The sequence below is a fragment of the Engystomops pustulosus genome, chromosome 1, assembly GCF_040894005.1.
Source record: "Engystomops pustulosus chromosome 1, aEngPut4.maternal, whole genome shotgun sequence".
Taxonomy (NCBI): domain Eukaryota; kingdom Metazoa; phylum Chordata; class Amphibia; order Anura; family Leptodactylidae; genus Engystomops; species Engystomops pustulosus.
Window position 1 is genome coordinate 45,273,261 of NC_092411.1, and position 17,383 is coordinate 45,290,643.

A 17,383-nucleotide genomic window follows, 5' to 3' on the forward strand; every position below is an offset into this window, starting at 1 on the left:
GACATCTATGGGGGCCATGATCTAGATGAAAATTGTGTGGCCAGATCACAGTCCCCCATTATGTTTGTGTGTACAGTCATGGCCATAAGTTTTGAGAATGATACAAATGTTAATTTTTACAAAGTCTACTGCATCAGGTTTTATAATGGCAATTTGCATATACTCCAGTCATGTTATAAAGAGTGATCAGCTTAACAATATTTGCCTGGAAAATTAACTTTTTCCCCCAAAACACATTTCAACTTCATTGCAGGCCTCCTTAAAAGGAGCAGCTAACATTGTCTCAGTGATTGCTCCATAACACAGGTGTGAGTGTTGATGAGGACAGGGACGGGGATCAATCTGTCATGATTAAGTAAGAATCACACACTGGACACTTTAAAAGGAGGCTGGTGCTTGGCATCATTGTTTCTCTTCAGTTAACCATGGTTATCTCTAAAGAAACACGTGCAGTCGTCATTGCAATGCACAAAACTGACCTAATAGGGAAGAGTATCGCAGCTAGAAAGATTGCACCTCAGTCAACAATCTAGCGCATCATCAAGGAATTCAAGGAGAGAGGTTCCATTGTTGCCAAAAAAGGCTCCAGGGCGCCCAAGAAGGACCAGCAAGTGCCAGGACCGTCTCTTAAAAGTGTTTCAGCTTCTTTGTATTTCAGCACTTTTTTTAAAAAAATGATTTTAGTTAGATCTGAGCTATGGATTTTTATACAAAAAAAAGAATGGGCGCAGTATGAAGACTTCTGTGGGAACGTGTTAATAGGTTTAATAGCAAAAACCTGATGACAGGTTCCCTTTAAGGATGTAATGGGGAGTTACTGGGTTCAAAAAGTTGCAAAAACCAACGCATCTTCTCTCAACAAAAATATGGGAGCACATAAAGTCACAAAACCCCTACACAGAAGAACACTACAGTCAGACTTATTAAAATGAAACCGCAACAATGGCAGGCTTAAAGGAAATCTACCACTCGTGTAGACGTTATTTGAACTATCAATACTTATGTGGTACTTAAGTTCTGAAACTTATTTTCAGTATTCTTAAAACACCTGTAAAAAGAATAAAAAAACAACTTTATAGAATATGCTAATCAGACTTGGCCCTGCGCTTCTTAGTTTCCTAATTGTGCACGCCTACAGCGTGCACTATTGTACCATCCCACTCCTCTTCCCCCGTCCAAGAGCTGGTGACGTCACTCGGCTCTCTGGCAGGGGGAGAGGAGTGGGATGGTACAATAGTGAGCGCTGTGGGCGTGCACAATTAGGAAACTAAGTAGCGCCTGGCACCGATTTGCATATTCTATAAAGTAGGTTATCTTTTTACAGGTGTTTCAAGACTACTGAAAAGAAGTTTCAGAACACTGAAGAAAAGGGCCAAATGGAAACGTACCTGGACGAACAACAGAGGCGATGTGGTCATTTCCATGCTCCCGTTTGGCTGTCAGACAGGGATCATATTTCTTTATGATGCAAGGACTCCCATCCGATGCACCGAGTTTTGTCCGTGGGATCAAACCAGCAGATGGGTTGGTTTACATGAGCACGATCTTGTGCAGGGTGCCTAAGATAGGTACCGAATGTGAAATTCTTCAGATGGAAGAGCCTGGAGCAGCTGAACTTGAACACTAAGTGTTCACCTTATTTGGAATTGGCCCATTAAATCTGTGTGAAACAGTCCTCACTATTGGGAACAACTCAACATTTCCTTCTGCAATTATAGGACACCTAGAAATGCTGTTGTCAGGTTCATTTAATCCATCAGTTTTGGGGCAATGTAACTACTGTAGTATCTGGAATAACTATAGAAGCCTCTTTTTAGAACTTCCGAAACACAATTGACAAGATTGAGGTAATGAATACTGAAGCACACAAGTAAAGCGACAGCTCATAGACTTTAGTATACGAAATATAAAATACAAGTGGTTTTCTTCCACATTTTAAAATTTGGCAGCATATACAAAACTAAACCACACAAAACAGAGCAATTGTCCTGCAATGCTAAACATCTGCACCTTATACAAGATTCTGACCTATAGGTTATTACTGCTTTAGGGCGTATTCACACTGGCACTTTTTTACATCATGGCTAATGGATATATACAAATATTGGAGGCCTTACCAAACCATCCTTTTTCATGTGCTTTTTCGCACTTTAGTTTTTTTCCAGTGAACAGTGGAAAAATGTGAGCCCTGTCCTTTTTTTGTTCACAACAACATCGGATCAGTGGAAAAAACTGAAGTGTGAAGAAGTCCATTGAAGAATAGTTCGGTACGGCATCGGTGGGGGGAAAAAACAAAACAAATAAAATGACCGAAGCCAGGAAGAGAAAACCCATCTGTATGTGTCCAGAAGTGAAAATGGGTTTAGTTAAAAGCCAATGTGAGTCCACCCCTTAGGGCAGTGATGGCAAACCTTTGAGACATCGAGTGCCCAAACTACAACCAAACCCCACATATTTTTTCCAAAAGTGCCAATGCGACAATTTAAGCAGTAACTTATTACTCCCTGCTCTTTCACAGGTTTAAATTGTATAGGCATCTGAGGACATCAATACAGTAGAAAGAAGGAGAACAAGTTTGGGTTATGATTGCAGCTTCCTTCTAGGGTCCAGGGCTGTCTGGGACTGCAAGAGGCCTTGAGTCCTGTCTGGCGAACCCTGACCTGGGGTGATGGCAAGGGTGCCCATATAGAGGGCTCCGAGTGCCACCTCTGGCACCCGTGCCATAGGTTCTCCACCACTGCCTTAGGGTGGTCCCACACATGGCGTTTTTAAGCAATCCGTTAAACGCATCCGTTTTTTGACAGGTTTTCTGAATTTGCGTAATAAAAAACGGATGCGTTTTTTAACGGACTGCTTAAAAAGGACCAAAAACGGTTTCAAAATGCCATGTGTGGCATCACCCTCAGGGTGGTGGCACATGTGGCATTTTGAACCAGTTTTTGGCCCGTTTTTTAAGCAGTGCTTTAAAAAAAAAGCACATGCGTTTTTTGCAAACGCATCAGTTTTTGTCTGGTTTTCACAATTATCTTAATTAAAACCGGATGCGTCATCAAAAAACATATGTATTTTTAAACAGACTGCTTAAAAACGGGCCAAAAATGGGTTCAAAAGGCCACTTGTGCCACCACCCTTAGGGCTCACAAACATGTGTATTCGACGTCTAAGTTCCCTTCTTTTAAATTTAGCAATTTCTTTTTAAAACTGTCCACTTTTAACAAATAATATATATTTTCTGTGTAATGAAAAGTTCTAAAATGTTCTTATATAATTAGAGTACCAAATTCTCACAGCTTTCCAGATCTCTGCTTGCTGTCATTATATAGGAAGCTTCATTTTTTACTTCCTGTGGATAAACCTGGTCCATTATCATGTGAGGTCACACAGGTGCACGGCTCGTTATATATCAGTAATCATAGCTGTGTGATATATAACGAGCCGTGCGCCTGTGTGACCTCACATGACCACGGACTGATCTCTATCCCACAAGAAAATAATATTGAAGCTTACTGTTGAATATCAGCAAACAAATCGAGAGACCTATGAGGAATTGATACAGAAAGTATATTAGAAAGTTGTACAACTTTCCATCACACAAAACAATTTCAATTATTTGCTGAAAGTGGACAACCCCTTTAAGGAAAGGAAGAACCAAAAATGCACAGTAAATGGCAAAATGCAATTTTACTGCAGTGTTTTTCTGGCTGACGCCAGGAGTGTTATAGAATAAGATATATATATATATATATATATATATATATATATAATAGAGAGAATGGGAGAGATACAGTACCAGTCAACAGGTGTGGACCAGTGGTTGCGTTTTAATTTTATTTTTTTGGAGCCAGGACATCCCCTTTAACCAAAGTTAGGTCAGCACAGAATCCTTCAGTAATTTACTTTCAGTAGAACTTTAATAGGCAGCTTTAGGGCGATATTCACGGTAAAACCCTAAGTGTTAACACTTAATAAAAAAAACATCTAGGATGTTTCTGGGTACTTTTTAAGTACCTACTGTTTAGCAGAAAACGACCATAACAGAGTGAAATAACCCAAGTTAATGGGCATCTACTACCAGGATGAAGGGTTGTATGCAACTAAGCCTAGGGTGCTCCAGGTTCCATAGGTGTTAATGGAGCCCGGAGCCCCTCAGGTTCATTTGCACACGTTGAAAAAGGAGCTACATTAGCGGAGGGGAATTAGATTTTTTTTTTCTTTGCATCAAATTCTCCATCAAACCCATGTTAGGCTTTTAAATGAGGATTATAACAAGTGTGCTCTATGCATGCAAAATATAGGGCATTGTGGGCATGCAGAAAACTGAACCTACAACCTCCCATTGAAATGGAGGATTTTGCCATAGATTTTATCCAGACAACCAGTGCTAAAATCCTCCATGTGAATAAAACCCTTACAAGCCCATAGGTGTGACCTTATATTAGGGCAGTGGGTAAATAATCTCATCCACATAGAATCCCCAGGACAAAATGCCCAGCGCTAAAGGTTTTACACCCATTGAATGTCTTTGTCCTAGACTCACAACAACACCCGATTATGAGTGTTTTTTCCCTCAGTGGTTTACACAGCAATGTGCCCGGTCTGCGTGTTGTGCGATGACCATTGTCTTCTCTGCATTTCACTTCTCCTCTGGAGACACAGGACCGGTGCACCGGATTCAATAAGTTACATTGCAAACATCAACCTACGTGTGATGAATTAGAAGTTGGCTCCTTGTTTAGAACCTCATAATAAAGAAAATAAAATACTGGTGTGATAATTCCAACAATGACCATAATCACAACCGCCGTCCACCAACCCAAACCCCAGTCCGCTCCGTGATAAGGATCTTTGTGTCGGATCACTTTCACATTGGTTTGAAAATGGAGTTCCTGACTCAGCGCGGAGACCACTTCATGCAGATTCTCCTTCTTCAGGTCTGTGACCCTCACAATCTGTTCAATGTCTCGGTCTACTTCTTGTAAGAAAGAATCCACCGTCTCGGTAGAACGGGCTTCAAGTGCCGGGGAGAGTCCTTGGTCCCCTGGAGGGGGCTGGATGGATATCGTCCTGGAAATCTTTCCTTTTGGGGAGAAATGTGTCTCAGTCAGTAAACTGAACCTCTTCACCGGAATCTTTATTGACCGTAATGCAAAAAAGTCCTGGTCATTGATGAGGTTGTTGGCTCTCTTCAGGTCCGCAACCTGTGGATAGAGATGTCACCAAAGATTAAATACGTAGCAGACATGATCGTACCTGCCCTGCCAAGTCAGTTACAATAGAAAACCGTGTAACTCTACACCTAGAAGAGGTTGCTTCCGTTTATCCGGTGCCAGCATTGTTGCGTTATGGCTGCGGTCACACGCGGCGGTTTGTAACGCAATACAACAGCTGAAGAGAGATTTTCCTAATTACATTGCTGTTAATCCCAAATGTTAACACAGTGGTAACTAAACTTAAATATTGACATTTTGTAAACACTAATGTTTACAGCTATGTAATTAGGCAAATCTTCACTCCTTACCATGGTGGTGACCTTAGTGGTTTACACACATCGCTGCTACAGTCACACCATTGTCTGAGCCGGATAAACAGAGATACTCAATCTATTGTCACTTCATACCATAGTTGTGTCCTGGGTAAGTAACCCCTTTAAATAGTAAAAAAAAAAAGGATTCATTTATTTCCTATATTGAAAGAAAATTACCGTAATATTAAAAAAAAAAAAACTTTTATGGATATGCCATATAGGAGGCAGGAGTTCTTTTAATTTTGTCATTATAGACAGTACAGCAGGGTGTGTATTCTTTATGGGGGATGTAATTATAGAAAAAACAAAAAAGGTGAAGGGTACCTAACCTTTTAACAAACCTATCAGTAGTCAATATTGTAAACCAAACACACTGACATATGGGTGTGTGCCCCTGGTGTGAGTCCGCACACCACTGGTAGCATCTGCACTTATTTTAGCTTCTTATGCCCTTGTTTTTAAAGAAAAAAGGCTTCAAGGCATTAAACCTATAGAGCCCAGAGCTCCTTAGACTGATTTGCATAATTTTAAAAGGCTTTTTTGTAAAAACCAGGGCAAAAGAAGATAAAATAAGATTAGATCCTACCAGAGTGGGCACTCACCGGCATGTCAGTGTGCTTGGTTTACAATCCTTTATCCTGGTGGTAGATGTCCTTTGAAAGGATTATATGGGAATGGTTTTGTTCTATTTAAACTAAGATTGAGGCTGGTGCCACACGCACCGCTTTGTCTGCTTTTGAAACCGCAAACAAAGCCGCGCCTACCGGGGCGGGCCGTGGCCCGATCGCATTGGCGTTTCTATGGAAACGCCTGCGATCGGGAACGAGTCGCCGGTGTTTTGCGTTAATTTACCGCAGACAAAGCGGTGCGTGTGGCACCGGCCTTAGAGTGATCCATGCGTAAAGTGTTACAATTCAGCCTAATCTTAGACTCTGTCCATGTCTATGCAGCAACACTGATAAAATGGATGAGTGTGCCACAGAAAAATAGAAATGTCAGCTGTGTCTGCTGAAGATGTCATTCAATTTAAAGGATTCGTTCACCACGATTCACCTATCCGTACTAACCTATGTAGGGCTACGCCCACAATGGCACCAATAATGTTAATTTTAATTTTCTAGCTGCTCCTTTCATGCCAGAACTTTACTTCAAAAATATGTAAATGAGGCTAAAGTTCTTTGGGCATCATTAGCAGATAACATGAGGGCTCTGGCACCACAGCAATAATAATGTCCCCCATCCCTCTCACAACCATCACCATCCATCCCCCATCCTGAGGAGGCTCAGCTATATGATTCCTGGGTCCAGCGAGATGTGGAGCCGGAGCCCTGAGGTGCTCTGCTAATGCCACCCACAAAGCACTTCTGCCTAATTTGCATATTTTGACAATAAAACCAAAGGTACGGATGGTATGTGTGGCCATAGTCCTACGTTACCGAGCAGTTAGTTTGGGTATGGTAAATCATGAAATGATGAAACCTAAGTTTTATACTAAAACTAGACTGTGACTAAACTGTGAACAGAAGTGACAAACTCCATACACTGAAGCATAACTACAAATCAGGACTTACGGTACAACAATGCTGGAGGGCTACTGAATTTAATGTGTCCCCTTCCGCAATGTCCTTTGTTATGAATACAATATCATCAAGGCGTTCTCTGGACGTGCTTCTTCTAGTCTTCTCTCTCCCGCGTGGTCGTAGCTCATACTCCTCGGCCTCCTCTTCGGATGCATCGTGCTCGGAGTTAGCCATGGATGCAAAGTGATAAGTATGACCTGATGTCACAGACGTCAGTGATGTTGGTTTCAGGTAACTCCGAGACTCATGTCTGCTCGACATCTTCATCTCCGCTGCAGGAGAGAGGACAGAGGCGTTAGACAGAAGAAATACTTATACGTAGGAAAGGTATACGAGCAGGAAGGGGAAATTAATCAATAGATTCCCTACTAACAGTTACAGACAATTCAGATTTTTGTGAAATCAACACCCCCTCCCCCAGGCAGACTTAAAGGGGGTCTCTGAAGGTTGAAAAACATCGCTACATTCTTCTAAAAATAGCGCCACACCTGACCAATATGTGGTACTGCAACTAGGCTCCATTCATTTCTATACAGCTGAGCTGAAAAACAGGCACAAGCCATGGCCAGGATTGTCACGGTTTTTTGAAGAAAGCAGCTATGCTATTAAACAGCCAAATGACCAGGCAAACCAAAGCCAAAGGATAAGGTGAAAAAAAAGTTATAATAATTGCCAAATGCTCAAAAGACAGATTTAAAGAGGTTTTCGATATCCACATTGCTTATAACATGTACCTTCCCAGGCTGAGTGGAGAATGGACCATGAATGTGACCAGTCTCCATTCAACTCTATGGGAGCAGCCAGCGTACAGTCACATGCCGGCTCTAGACCTACAGCAATGTACAGAACCAGCCGTGTGGATGTGATATAGCAAAACCTGCAAAGCTGGAGAGCAGTGGGATACGGTCTCTATACTGAAACCTGTGAGAAATCTGTCTCTATCAGAAGCACATCAGACAGACGGGTCTCTTTTGAAATGTGGCAGAAGATCTAAAATATGCAAGTTTACACAGCTACAATCCTGCTCTACCTTACACGGGACTGTATACTGTATACACCACAAAACAAATGCTCGACTTTTAAAAGTTTCAAGTATATACAGAAAATGTACAAAGGTCAAGGCGATGTCAGTACCAGTTTATTAAAGGCAAAATGGACAGGCTGTGACCCATATATACAGATTGGTTGCATCACCTGCTACAGAAATGTTTAATAAAATATCAACAACATTTCTAGGAAAACATTGTAACATAACTTTTCAGCTGCAAATCTATTAATGTACTAGGTTTACAATCTAAAAAAGAATCGAATCTGAGCAACTACATATCTGTCTCTAACGTCTTAAGGCTACATTCAGATCTTATTATTGTTCTGTTTAAAGGATACGTTGAGGGGACTCCTAGCATATCCCAGTGTATGCTTATGCAGTGGGATACATTGTCCTGTTCCATCTCCGCTTCCCCCCTGAAAGCAGGAGGTGGAGTGAACATCGGAAGAGCCAGTGATTTCCCCCAGTAATGTCCCAGTTCATATTTATGGACAGTTCCATCACTGGGGACCTCCCTAAGCGAACACTAAGCAGAGGTTGGGATGAATGCAGTATTTTGCATCCGCCCTCCATAGGTAATTATGGCCCTGCTAAGCGCATTTCCATCCTGTGTATACTGTGCAGACAGATGTAAAAAGGATGCTATCATCTGCCAGTATAAGTCTACGGATATGCCAGGAGCTTTCCAGGCAAATACCGGGAGCATAAAAAAAAAACACCGCATTTTTTGAGATGGTAGCTGTGATAATTAGTTGCCATTTAACAGAAAACACAGAAAGTAAAGTTCCTCCTTAGCAACCCTCTAACGGAGCGTTGCTAAGGGGAGCCCATGTCAGTATACTGTATGTAATGTGCTTGTCTACTTATGTAATTTATTGTTTAACTAAATGTTCCCCCAACCCCTACCATTCTACTTAGTGCCAATGCTGTTGTGAACGAAGTAGTTCTGGTATGTGCACAGTTATCTGTGTTAACTTCTATTATATTTTAACTTATTTTATGTTTTAAAAATAAAGCATTATACCATATACACATATCTATATATCACACATGTAAACATTACCACTAAAGGGTTTTCCAGACTTAAAGAAAACATGGCTGCTTTCTGGCTCACCCCTGACCATTATTGCATCTCGGCTACATTCATTTTCACACATTTGAGCTGCAATAGGGGCACAAAGTATGATCGGGTGCAGTGGATGGACGACGCACTTAATCTATCGAGTTGTGTTCCCACGTTGTGTTTACATCTCATTTACGCTAAACATAATGTTAATGCAATATTAACATATAATGTAAAATCATAAACAGAATGCAAAAGCAACCTGTCAACGCGGCCACAATGGTCTACTGACTGCATAGGTCAGTAATATGAATTTAGTGGGGGTGAGACATCTGGCGCCCCCGTTGATCAGCGGAGCGCAGTTGTGCCTCGAGCCAACCGCTCAATTCATTTCACTGCATGAGCTGCTCTTGAATGGGAGCCTCCTCCGATGGAGCTGTCCGTTTCTCTGGCTCAGTCAGTAAAGTGAAACAGCTGATCCATGAGAGATCCTGGAAAAGCCTGTTTAGAGGATTATTTCCCTGTTAGCGGCTTTTCTAATCTCCTCCCCCACCCCCCTTTATAATGTCCTGCAGATCAGACAGCAGTTTTCATATGAAAGTTTGCCTTTAAGAACCTGGTGACACTTTTTAGACAGCAAACACCAATTGTATTGCAGCAGGGTCAGGAGGGCACATGTAGTCTATTTGTACAGTGAAATCTTTCATTGGAAATCTGGTCTGGATTAGGGGGGGGTCTTCTAGGGAGGTCTCAGCGCAGTCTTTATGAGAGTGTCCATCATCTGAACTGCAGTTCAGTGAGAGCATTTGGGGAGAGATTTCCAGGGACAGATACATGATTCGCTCATAGATGCGTTTGACATATGTGTGGACATATGACATGTAACAAAGTGACAGCTCATATAATACCGACAGGACAGGCTGGACCAGTACATCACACAGCAGCCTGTCCTGCACTACCCCAGGAAGGACTGACAGCACAGGTGTCCCAATAATAATTATATATAACACAAGTAATCAGAATGGTCATTCACAACAATAACCACTAGAATATTGTCACTTTATAATGGTAATAGTCATAATACTGTTACTCTATAATATAATGACTTGGAACATTGTAGTTAAAAAAAAAAGTTTTGCAAACATAAAACCTTCTACGGGGGACACAGGAGCTCATACACCACTATAACTATGATGAGCCCCGGATCTGCACCTGACAGTGTATTTCCGCCCCGGCCCGCGGCTGAGGTCACTCCCCGGCACAGCAGGTGCCCTGCCATTCCCTGGCACTGCCCACTCTCTCACCTTCATCGCGCGGCCTCCGCTCTCTTCCCAGGACTCATCCCGGCCACCGTCCACTCTCCTGCGCGCGCTCCCGCCACTGCCGCCGCGAGGACGCGCGTTCCCCAAGCCACGTCCGCAAAGCGCGACGTGCGCGCCCCCTCATCACCGCTGCGTGCACTTGTGACGCAAGACGTGCGAGAGTGGTAGGTGACATGTCTAATGAGGGCAGGAAGGGCAGAGGGATTCTGAATGAGAGCCTTGTGGTGAAAGTTCATTGCCCTAGTCTGCCTGCAGCCTGTGTAACCTTTAGCTAGACAGTACTGTATGTAGGAAGTTACAAAAAAATTAATAAAAATCCTGCCCCCTCCCTGGGTAGAAGTGCGGACCGGACGCATGGTTCACCCATGTATTTTCATTGCTGTCTGTAGCACCTACATAACAGATAGGACGCATTGACACGCTTAAAACACATTTTAAACTCAAGGTGTAGTAGCTACCTTCGCACGCTGTTGTGTTTAGATGTAAACGCTTTTGTTTGGTAACTGCCAACACAGGCTTTGCCTTCTTGACTAGTAAAACTCTTGTTTCTAGTTCTTGAAGAAAAGCATTTAATATACACCTGTCATGGCGTTTTGGGACACTAAATCAGCCACCGGTGGTTTATAGTGTCCCAAATTGCCATATAGGTAGTCTGCTATTTACAAAAAACTTTTATACTTGCCTAAATTTAAATCTACACAATCGCACAGTGAAGCTCACATACTACATCCCGACTTCACTGCACATGTGCTGTAGGTACAGTGCATGCGCCATAAATCTGAGGTGTACTGCTCTGCCTTCATTGAATTACTGCACAGGGAACACTGGAGATGAGTCCGATGTGCCTCATCATCTCCAGGTAAAGATAAAGGTTTACTTTTTTTAATAGCCATCACAGAGGAACCAGCTAAAGGGCGTTTTGGGGCAGTAAACCACCAGTCCATAGGGATCTGTGGGTATTTTAGTGTCCCAAATCATCCTGACGGGTTCTTTTTAGGGATGGGTTCACATTTTGTTATTTGCATACGCTCAGTCTGTACGTTGGGAGCTAAACTGAGCGTATACAAATAGCGAGATGTGCACCTTTAACATAGGGCGTGCGACACAATTTGAAAGATAAATACGGCGCTTGGTCCGAATCAGTCAGACTGTCCGACGGCTCGCCTCCTAATTTGTGTCAAAGGGTCGCTTGTGTAAGCCGTTTTAGCCATGAAGAACGTGAACAGTCAGACAAAAGTGAATTCATATATGGCAAAAGAAATGATACCACGCGGTCTCAGGATTAAAAAAAGACCAACTACCGTGTACAATGAAGATTTCTTAACGAAATGGGACAACACCCTTTCAGAATGCTCATTTGCTCTAATTGGACTTATAGTGGAGGAGGAAGCACGCAAACTTCAAACCCTGAAGGACGAAATTAACAATATTGAAACGAGCTTGGACCAATATAAGGAGACACAAGAATATAAACAACTGAAGGAGAATCTATGTGCTACACTGGAAAAATCTGAGCAACACATTATGGATATTAAAAAAAGAAAATTTCTACGAGACTCGGAGGACTATGCATCTGGACACATATATACGAAAAGACCAACAGAAACTTTCATACCACGCTCCATCCTAAAGAAAAACAAAAATAGGAAACGGAACAAGACCAAGAGACAAAGGAAGGTTTCTTTCAGCTCATCAGAAATGGATTCGGATGTATCTATAATGGAAACGGACAGTTCACAATCTTCCCCCTCGGTAGGACACAAATCACATCTGTCAAAAAACGGGGCAGGAGATCGGGAAGAAAACATAAGAGATACCGGTTCAGGACTCAATCGGGACTACCCCACAAGGAGCAAGAAAAAAGGACAATGATAATGAATAATAACCAGTCTGAGGACAGTAGTTTCTTGAACCTATCAGCATGTGTGTTTTCAATTAACCAGATAAAGGTTCTGGAAAAGGGACTTAATTTTGTCCCCACGACTAGGTTTAATATCTTTGACACTATGCTAGATGTGAACAAATTTGTGAGGGCCCTGACGGTTAGGCGACATTTCTTTGACAGTACAGATAGTCAAAATGATCCGCCACTGTCTACCATGGAGGTACGGAACGAGTACACTGGTCTAGAATTCAAAGACCAGTGCACCCTTCTAGACCTCAAGAGTTTGACTGACATACCTGAATCGGAGAGGTTTATTCATACCACGCCCATTAAAACAACAAACAAATTTTTTTATCCCGTCAATGCTAGAGTTCCTGTCATGGAACAGTTTCAACAGACAGTGGAACGAGATCTCATGAATCTCTACAGGGATGAGTCTCTGTCTCGGGGAAACAACCTTGACCCCTCTCTGAAGCAGGCATTACTAGAATTAGAGTCCAACAAACAGGTCATCTTCAGGATGGCAGATAAAGGGGGCAAGGTCGTAGCTCTGGACAGATCCCTGTACAGAAACTTAGTTATGACTATTCTGCAGGATTCCTCCACATATAGAAGACTGGACAGTGACCCCACTACTATCTTCCAGAAGCAGCTAGTGGAAATTGTTGAGGAGGGTATAGCTTTGGGTATTATACTAGAAGTTAAAAAGGACTACTTATGCCCAACACATCCAATCACACCGATTTTCCATGGGCTACCTAAGGTCCACAAAAATATTTTCCCCCCACCCCTAAGACCTATAATATCTGGCATAGGGTCCCTAAACGAACACCTGTGCGAATGGGTGGATATGCTACTCCAACCTTTGGTACTGGGGTCACCAGGCTATTTGAGGGACAGTAAACAAGTTCTTAACATCTTCGACAAATTCATATGGAAGGCCGAGTACACCTGGGTAACTTGTGATGTCAGTGCCCTATATAGCTCAATCCCGCATGACCTTGCCATTACAGCATTGGCACACCATTTATATAGATCCAGCCAGTATTCTGTTGAATTGTGTGAATTTCTTATTGATGTGACTAAGTTCCTACTCACTCATAATTTCTTCTTATTTGACGACACATTTTTTCTGCAGATAAGAGGAGCGCCAATGGGGGCCCGCTTTTCGCCCTCATTGGCAAACCTATTCATGTCCTGGTGGGAAGAGGAGTATATATATTCCACACAGAATCCTTTTTTTGAGAGCATCGCGTGGTACGGGCGGTACATCGACGATATACTGATTGTGTGGTCGTCTGATGTATCGTCCGTGCCACGCTTTGTTGCCCATTTGAATAATAACAATATGAACCTTTCTTTCACATTCAATACCAATAACACCACTATTTCGTTTCTGGATCTTACCTTAATAGGATGTCCCCTTGAGTACAAGGTCAAAACCACCCTATTTAGGAAGGAAACGGCGGGTAACGCCGTCCTGAATGCCAACAGCAGCCACCCTGCCCACACTCTAAAAGCCATACCTGTAGGGGAGTTTATCAGACTGAGGAGGGCATGTTCGGATATGGACGATTTCCTATTGCAAGCCGAAACCCTTAGCCTAAGATTGGCGCAAAGGGATTACCCTAAATGGTCTATCAAAAGAGCTTTTGAAATAGCAAAAAATAAAGATAGGGAATCCCTACTCAAGCCCAAAAAGAAAAAAAGTACCACTATACAAACTCATTCAAAAATTACCTTCTCAACACAATACAATTCTGATTACCCTCACATTATTGGTATCGTAAAAAAGAACCTCCCTATATTATACCAAGATGATAAACTAAATTCCATCTTAAACGGTGGTTGCAATTTTGTTTCTAAAAGAGGGAGCACCCTGGGGTCCAAGCTCTCCCCAAGTCTTTTTACGAATGATACAGATAAGTTACTTTCAAATACTTGGTTGGGCATGAAGGGATTCTTCAGATGTGGATCTTCACGATGCAACGTCTGCTGCTATGCTGCACAAACGATGTCTTTTGAGACCAGTACCAAACCACATGTCATTAATACTTTCATTAACTGTGACTCTACCTTCTTGATTTATGTGATTAAATGTGAAATGTGCGATATTTCCTATGTGGGATGCACCACTAGGAAACTTAAAACTAGAATCGCGGAACATCTCCGAGATTGTACTAAAAGTACGGATAAGAATATGTCAGGGGCTTCCAGACACTTCGCTACTATCCATACAGGAGATGTTTCCTCGTTTCGCTTCTTTGGCATAGAAAAAGTCAGGAAAGGCAAGAGGGGTGGCGATAGACGCAGGACCCTGTTAAAACGGGAAGCCCTGTGGATTTTTAAATTGGGAACCAGAGTACCATCAGGTTTAAATTTTAGAACTGACCTGTCTCTGTTTTTCTAATATTATTGATTGTTCTGTGGCACAGGATTTTAACTAACCACCTATGATCTGCCCCTTGCCTCTCTCTTTCTTTCTTTTTTCTCTTTTTTCTCTTTTTTCTCTTTTTTTGCCTTTTTCGCATTTCTTTGCATGTACGATACTTCATTTCTATCAGAATCATTCATGTTTTTCTGGATACATGTTCCGTCGCTCTATGAACATATTAACATCACAATATTTGCAAAACATTTGTATAATCGGAAGCTATAATATGTATGTATGTAACAATGAATTGGTATAACTAGAAGCCCTGATTAGGCTTACCTGAGGGATGCGTGTCCCGTTGCCATGGTGCACCGGATTTCCGTCTGTCACGTGACGTCACCTTGACGCGCGGGTACACGCCTCCCTAGGTTTGGGATTGGTAGTCACTTATTTTAAAAGCTGTATCTGCACATAGGAGTGTATGCCATGACTAAGGGCACCGAAGTGCCTGAAACGCGTAGGTAATACTCCTACCACTTCCCATGTTTTTAAATAGTTACCAATAAAGAAGATTTTATTCTCCAAGGGATGTGCCGCGATTACCTTTTCTACTTCTGGATTTACAAAAAACTTTTATACTTGCCTAAATTTAAATCTACACAATCGCACAGTGAAGCTCACATACTACATCCCGACTTCACTGCACATGTGCTGTAGGTACAGTGCATGCGCCATAAATCTGAGGTGTACTGCTCTGCCTTCATTGAATTACTGCACAGGGAACACTGGAGATGAGTCCGATGTGCCTCATCATCTCCAGGTAAAGATAAAGGTTTACTTTTTTTAATAGCCATCACAGAGGAACCAGCTAAAGGGCGTTTTGGGACAGTAAACCACCAGTCCATAGGGATCTGTGGGTATTTTAGTGTCCCAAATCATCCTGACGGGTTCTTTTTAGGGATGGGTTCACATTTTGTTATTTGCATACGCTCAGTCTGTACGTTGGGAGCTAAACTGAGCGTATACAAATAGCGAGATGTGCACCTTTAACATAGGGCGTGCGACACAATTTGAAAGATAAATACGGCGCTTGGTCCGAATCAGTCAGACTGTCCGACGGCTCGCCTCCTAATTTGTGTCAAAGGGTCGCTTGTGTAAGCCGTTTTAGCCATGAAGAACGTGAACAGTCAGACAAAAGTGCAGCACCTTTACTAATGATGCCCCATACTGTCAGATGGAGGCATAGTTGTTCATCTGGCCAGTATACATTGCACCTGGTGTAAAAGGCAGGACGGAAAGACTTATATGCGCAGTGGTGACAATAGTAGCCTATGGGGAGGGGATGCAGTGTATTAAATCAGACGAACACAAGGAAAAAAACAACAGACGGGAAAATAGATGCAGCGCAATGGAGGAAACCAAACTCACGCCAGTAAAATTGCTCAATTTTAAAGTTTTTGCTCAATTTTTTGTTTTGGGGTATCTGAGAATTTCCTGTGCAAAACATTGCAAAAAGGCAGAAATTGAGCAGATGTTACACATTTGTGCGACTGGTACAGTCTATTCGCATATAGTACACACAACTAATCAGAAGGCATTTAACACTTCACATACACCCGACTATAAATCCGACTGGTGGAAACCTGCCAGTCTAACACATTGACAACTGTTCAAAATCCTTCCTAATGATAAATCTCCCCCAAAATTTTTATCTGATACAATGGGGCAGATGTATTATCGTATAAAAGTGCCTCCAGAAAGAATAGTTGTTTCTGACTATCCCAACTCGTCCATCTTTTTATGGCGCAAGTAGGAGTGGGCTATATTTTCCACATCATCCGCCACATTTATGTGGAGTTTGTCGCATTTTTAGGCACAAATTTTGGCGCTCAATAGACCAGGAAAAAAATTATCTGAAATCAAAAATTTTTTAAAAAGGCGCAGCCAATGTAAGATTTTGGCGCACATCTCATTTGTGTCGACATTTTTATGGCACCCGACTGATTAGTTCCGTCTGTGCATTAATTTCTTACAGCCATGCGCTACTTTAATACATCGGGCTATGCTTTATGTAGTCTGATCTCAGGTGCCAACTTTCAAGGTTGCGCCAGAATTGGTAAATCCCATCCAATGTGTCATGTGGAATACCCTCTCTATCACGGTCACAGCACAAGGCACATCTATTAGTACCAGCTAACAGCAGCCAAAGTGCCGGCGTTACATCACTAGAGACGGCTATGCTATCATATGGACATCATCCACACTGCTCCTTTAAGTGCAAGTCATTGGGGGTCATTTACTAAGGGCCCGATTCGCGTTTTCCCAACGTGTTACCCGAATATTTCCGATTTGCGGCGATTTTTCCTGAATTGCCCTGGGATTTTGGCGCACGTGATCGGATTGTGGCGCATCGGCGCAGACAAGCATGCAACGGAAATCAGGGGCGTGGCCGAACGAAAACCCGACGGATTCGGAAAAACTGCCGCATTTAAAAAAAAAAAAAGTGTCGCTCGACACGCGCTTACCTTCACCTATGATAGGATTGTCCTCCTAACAAAATAAACAAAACATTTACAAAGTTTACAAT

At 42.3% G+C, this 17,383-nt stretch overlaps 1 protein-coding gene across 3 annotated transcripts; it reads right to left on the reverse strand.

Moving 5' to 3' along the window:
• Positions 1-3,825: 3,825 nt before the first annotated feature.
• On the reverse strand, positions 3,826-10,646 carry LYSMD3 (LysM domain containing 3). 3 transcript variants are annotated; one of them, XM_072139501.1, is made up of 3 exons: positions 10,520-10,646; positions 7,096-7,376; positions 3,826-5,198 (listed from the first exon to the last, which is right to left on the reverse strand). In XM_072139501.1, the coding sequence occupies exons 2-3, from the start codon at positions 7,369-7,371 to the stop codon at positions 4,695-4,697; spliced, it is 780 nt and encodes a 259-aa protein (XP_071995602.1). In that variant the 5' UTR covers positions 7,372-7,376; positions 10,520-10,646; the 3' UTR covers positions 3,826-4,694. The 3 variants fall into 3 exon arrangements, with proteins under 3 accessions (XP_071995602.1, XP_071995598.1, XP_071995608.1); XM_072139497.1 differs by lacking the exon at positions 10,520-10,646 and adding an exon at positions 10,428-10,513; XM_072139507.1 differs by lacking the exon at positions 10,520-10,646 and adding an exon at positions 9,478-9,628.
• Between the last annotated feature and the right edge of the window lie 6,737 nt (positions 10,647-17,383).

Excerpts from the sequence above, each read along its gene's own strand:
- LYSMD3 (XM_072139497.1), bottom strand. The coding sequence starts at position 10,494 with ATGGCAGGGCACCTGCTGTGCCGGGGAGTGACCTCAGCCGCGGGCCGG. Across the intron at positions 7,377-10,427 it reads GGGCGGAAATACACTGTCAG|CGGAGATGAAGATGTCGAGC; the intron begins GTGCAGATCCGG and ends TCTCTCCTGCAG. Across the intron at positions 5,199-7,095 it reads CCCTCCAGCATTGTTGTACC|GTTGCGGACCTGAAGAGAGC; the intron begins GTAAGTCCTGAT and ends CTCTATCCACAG.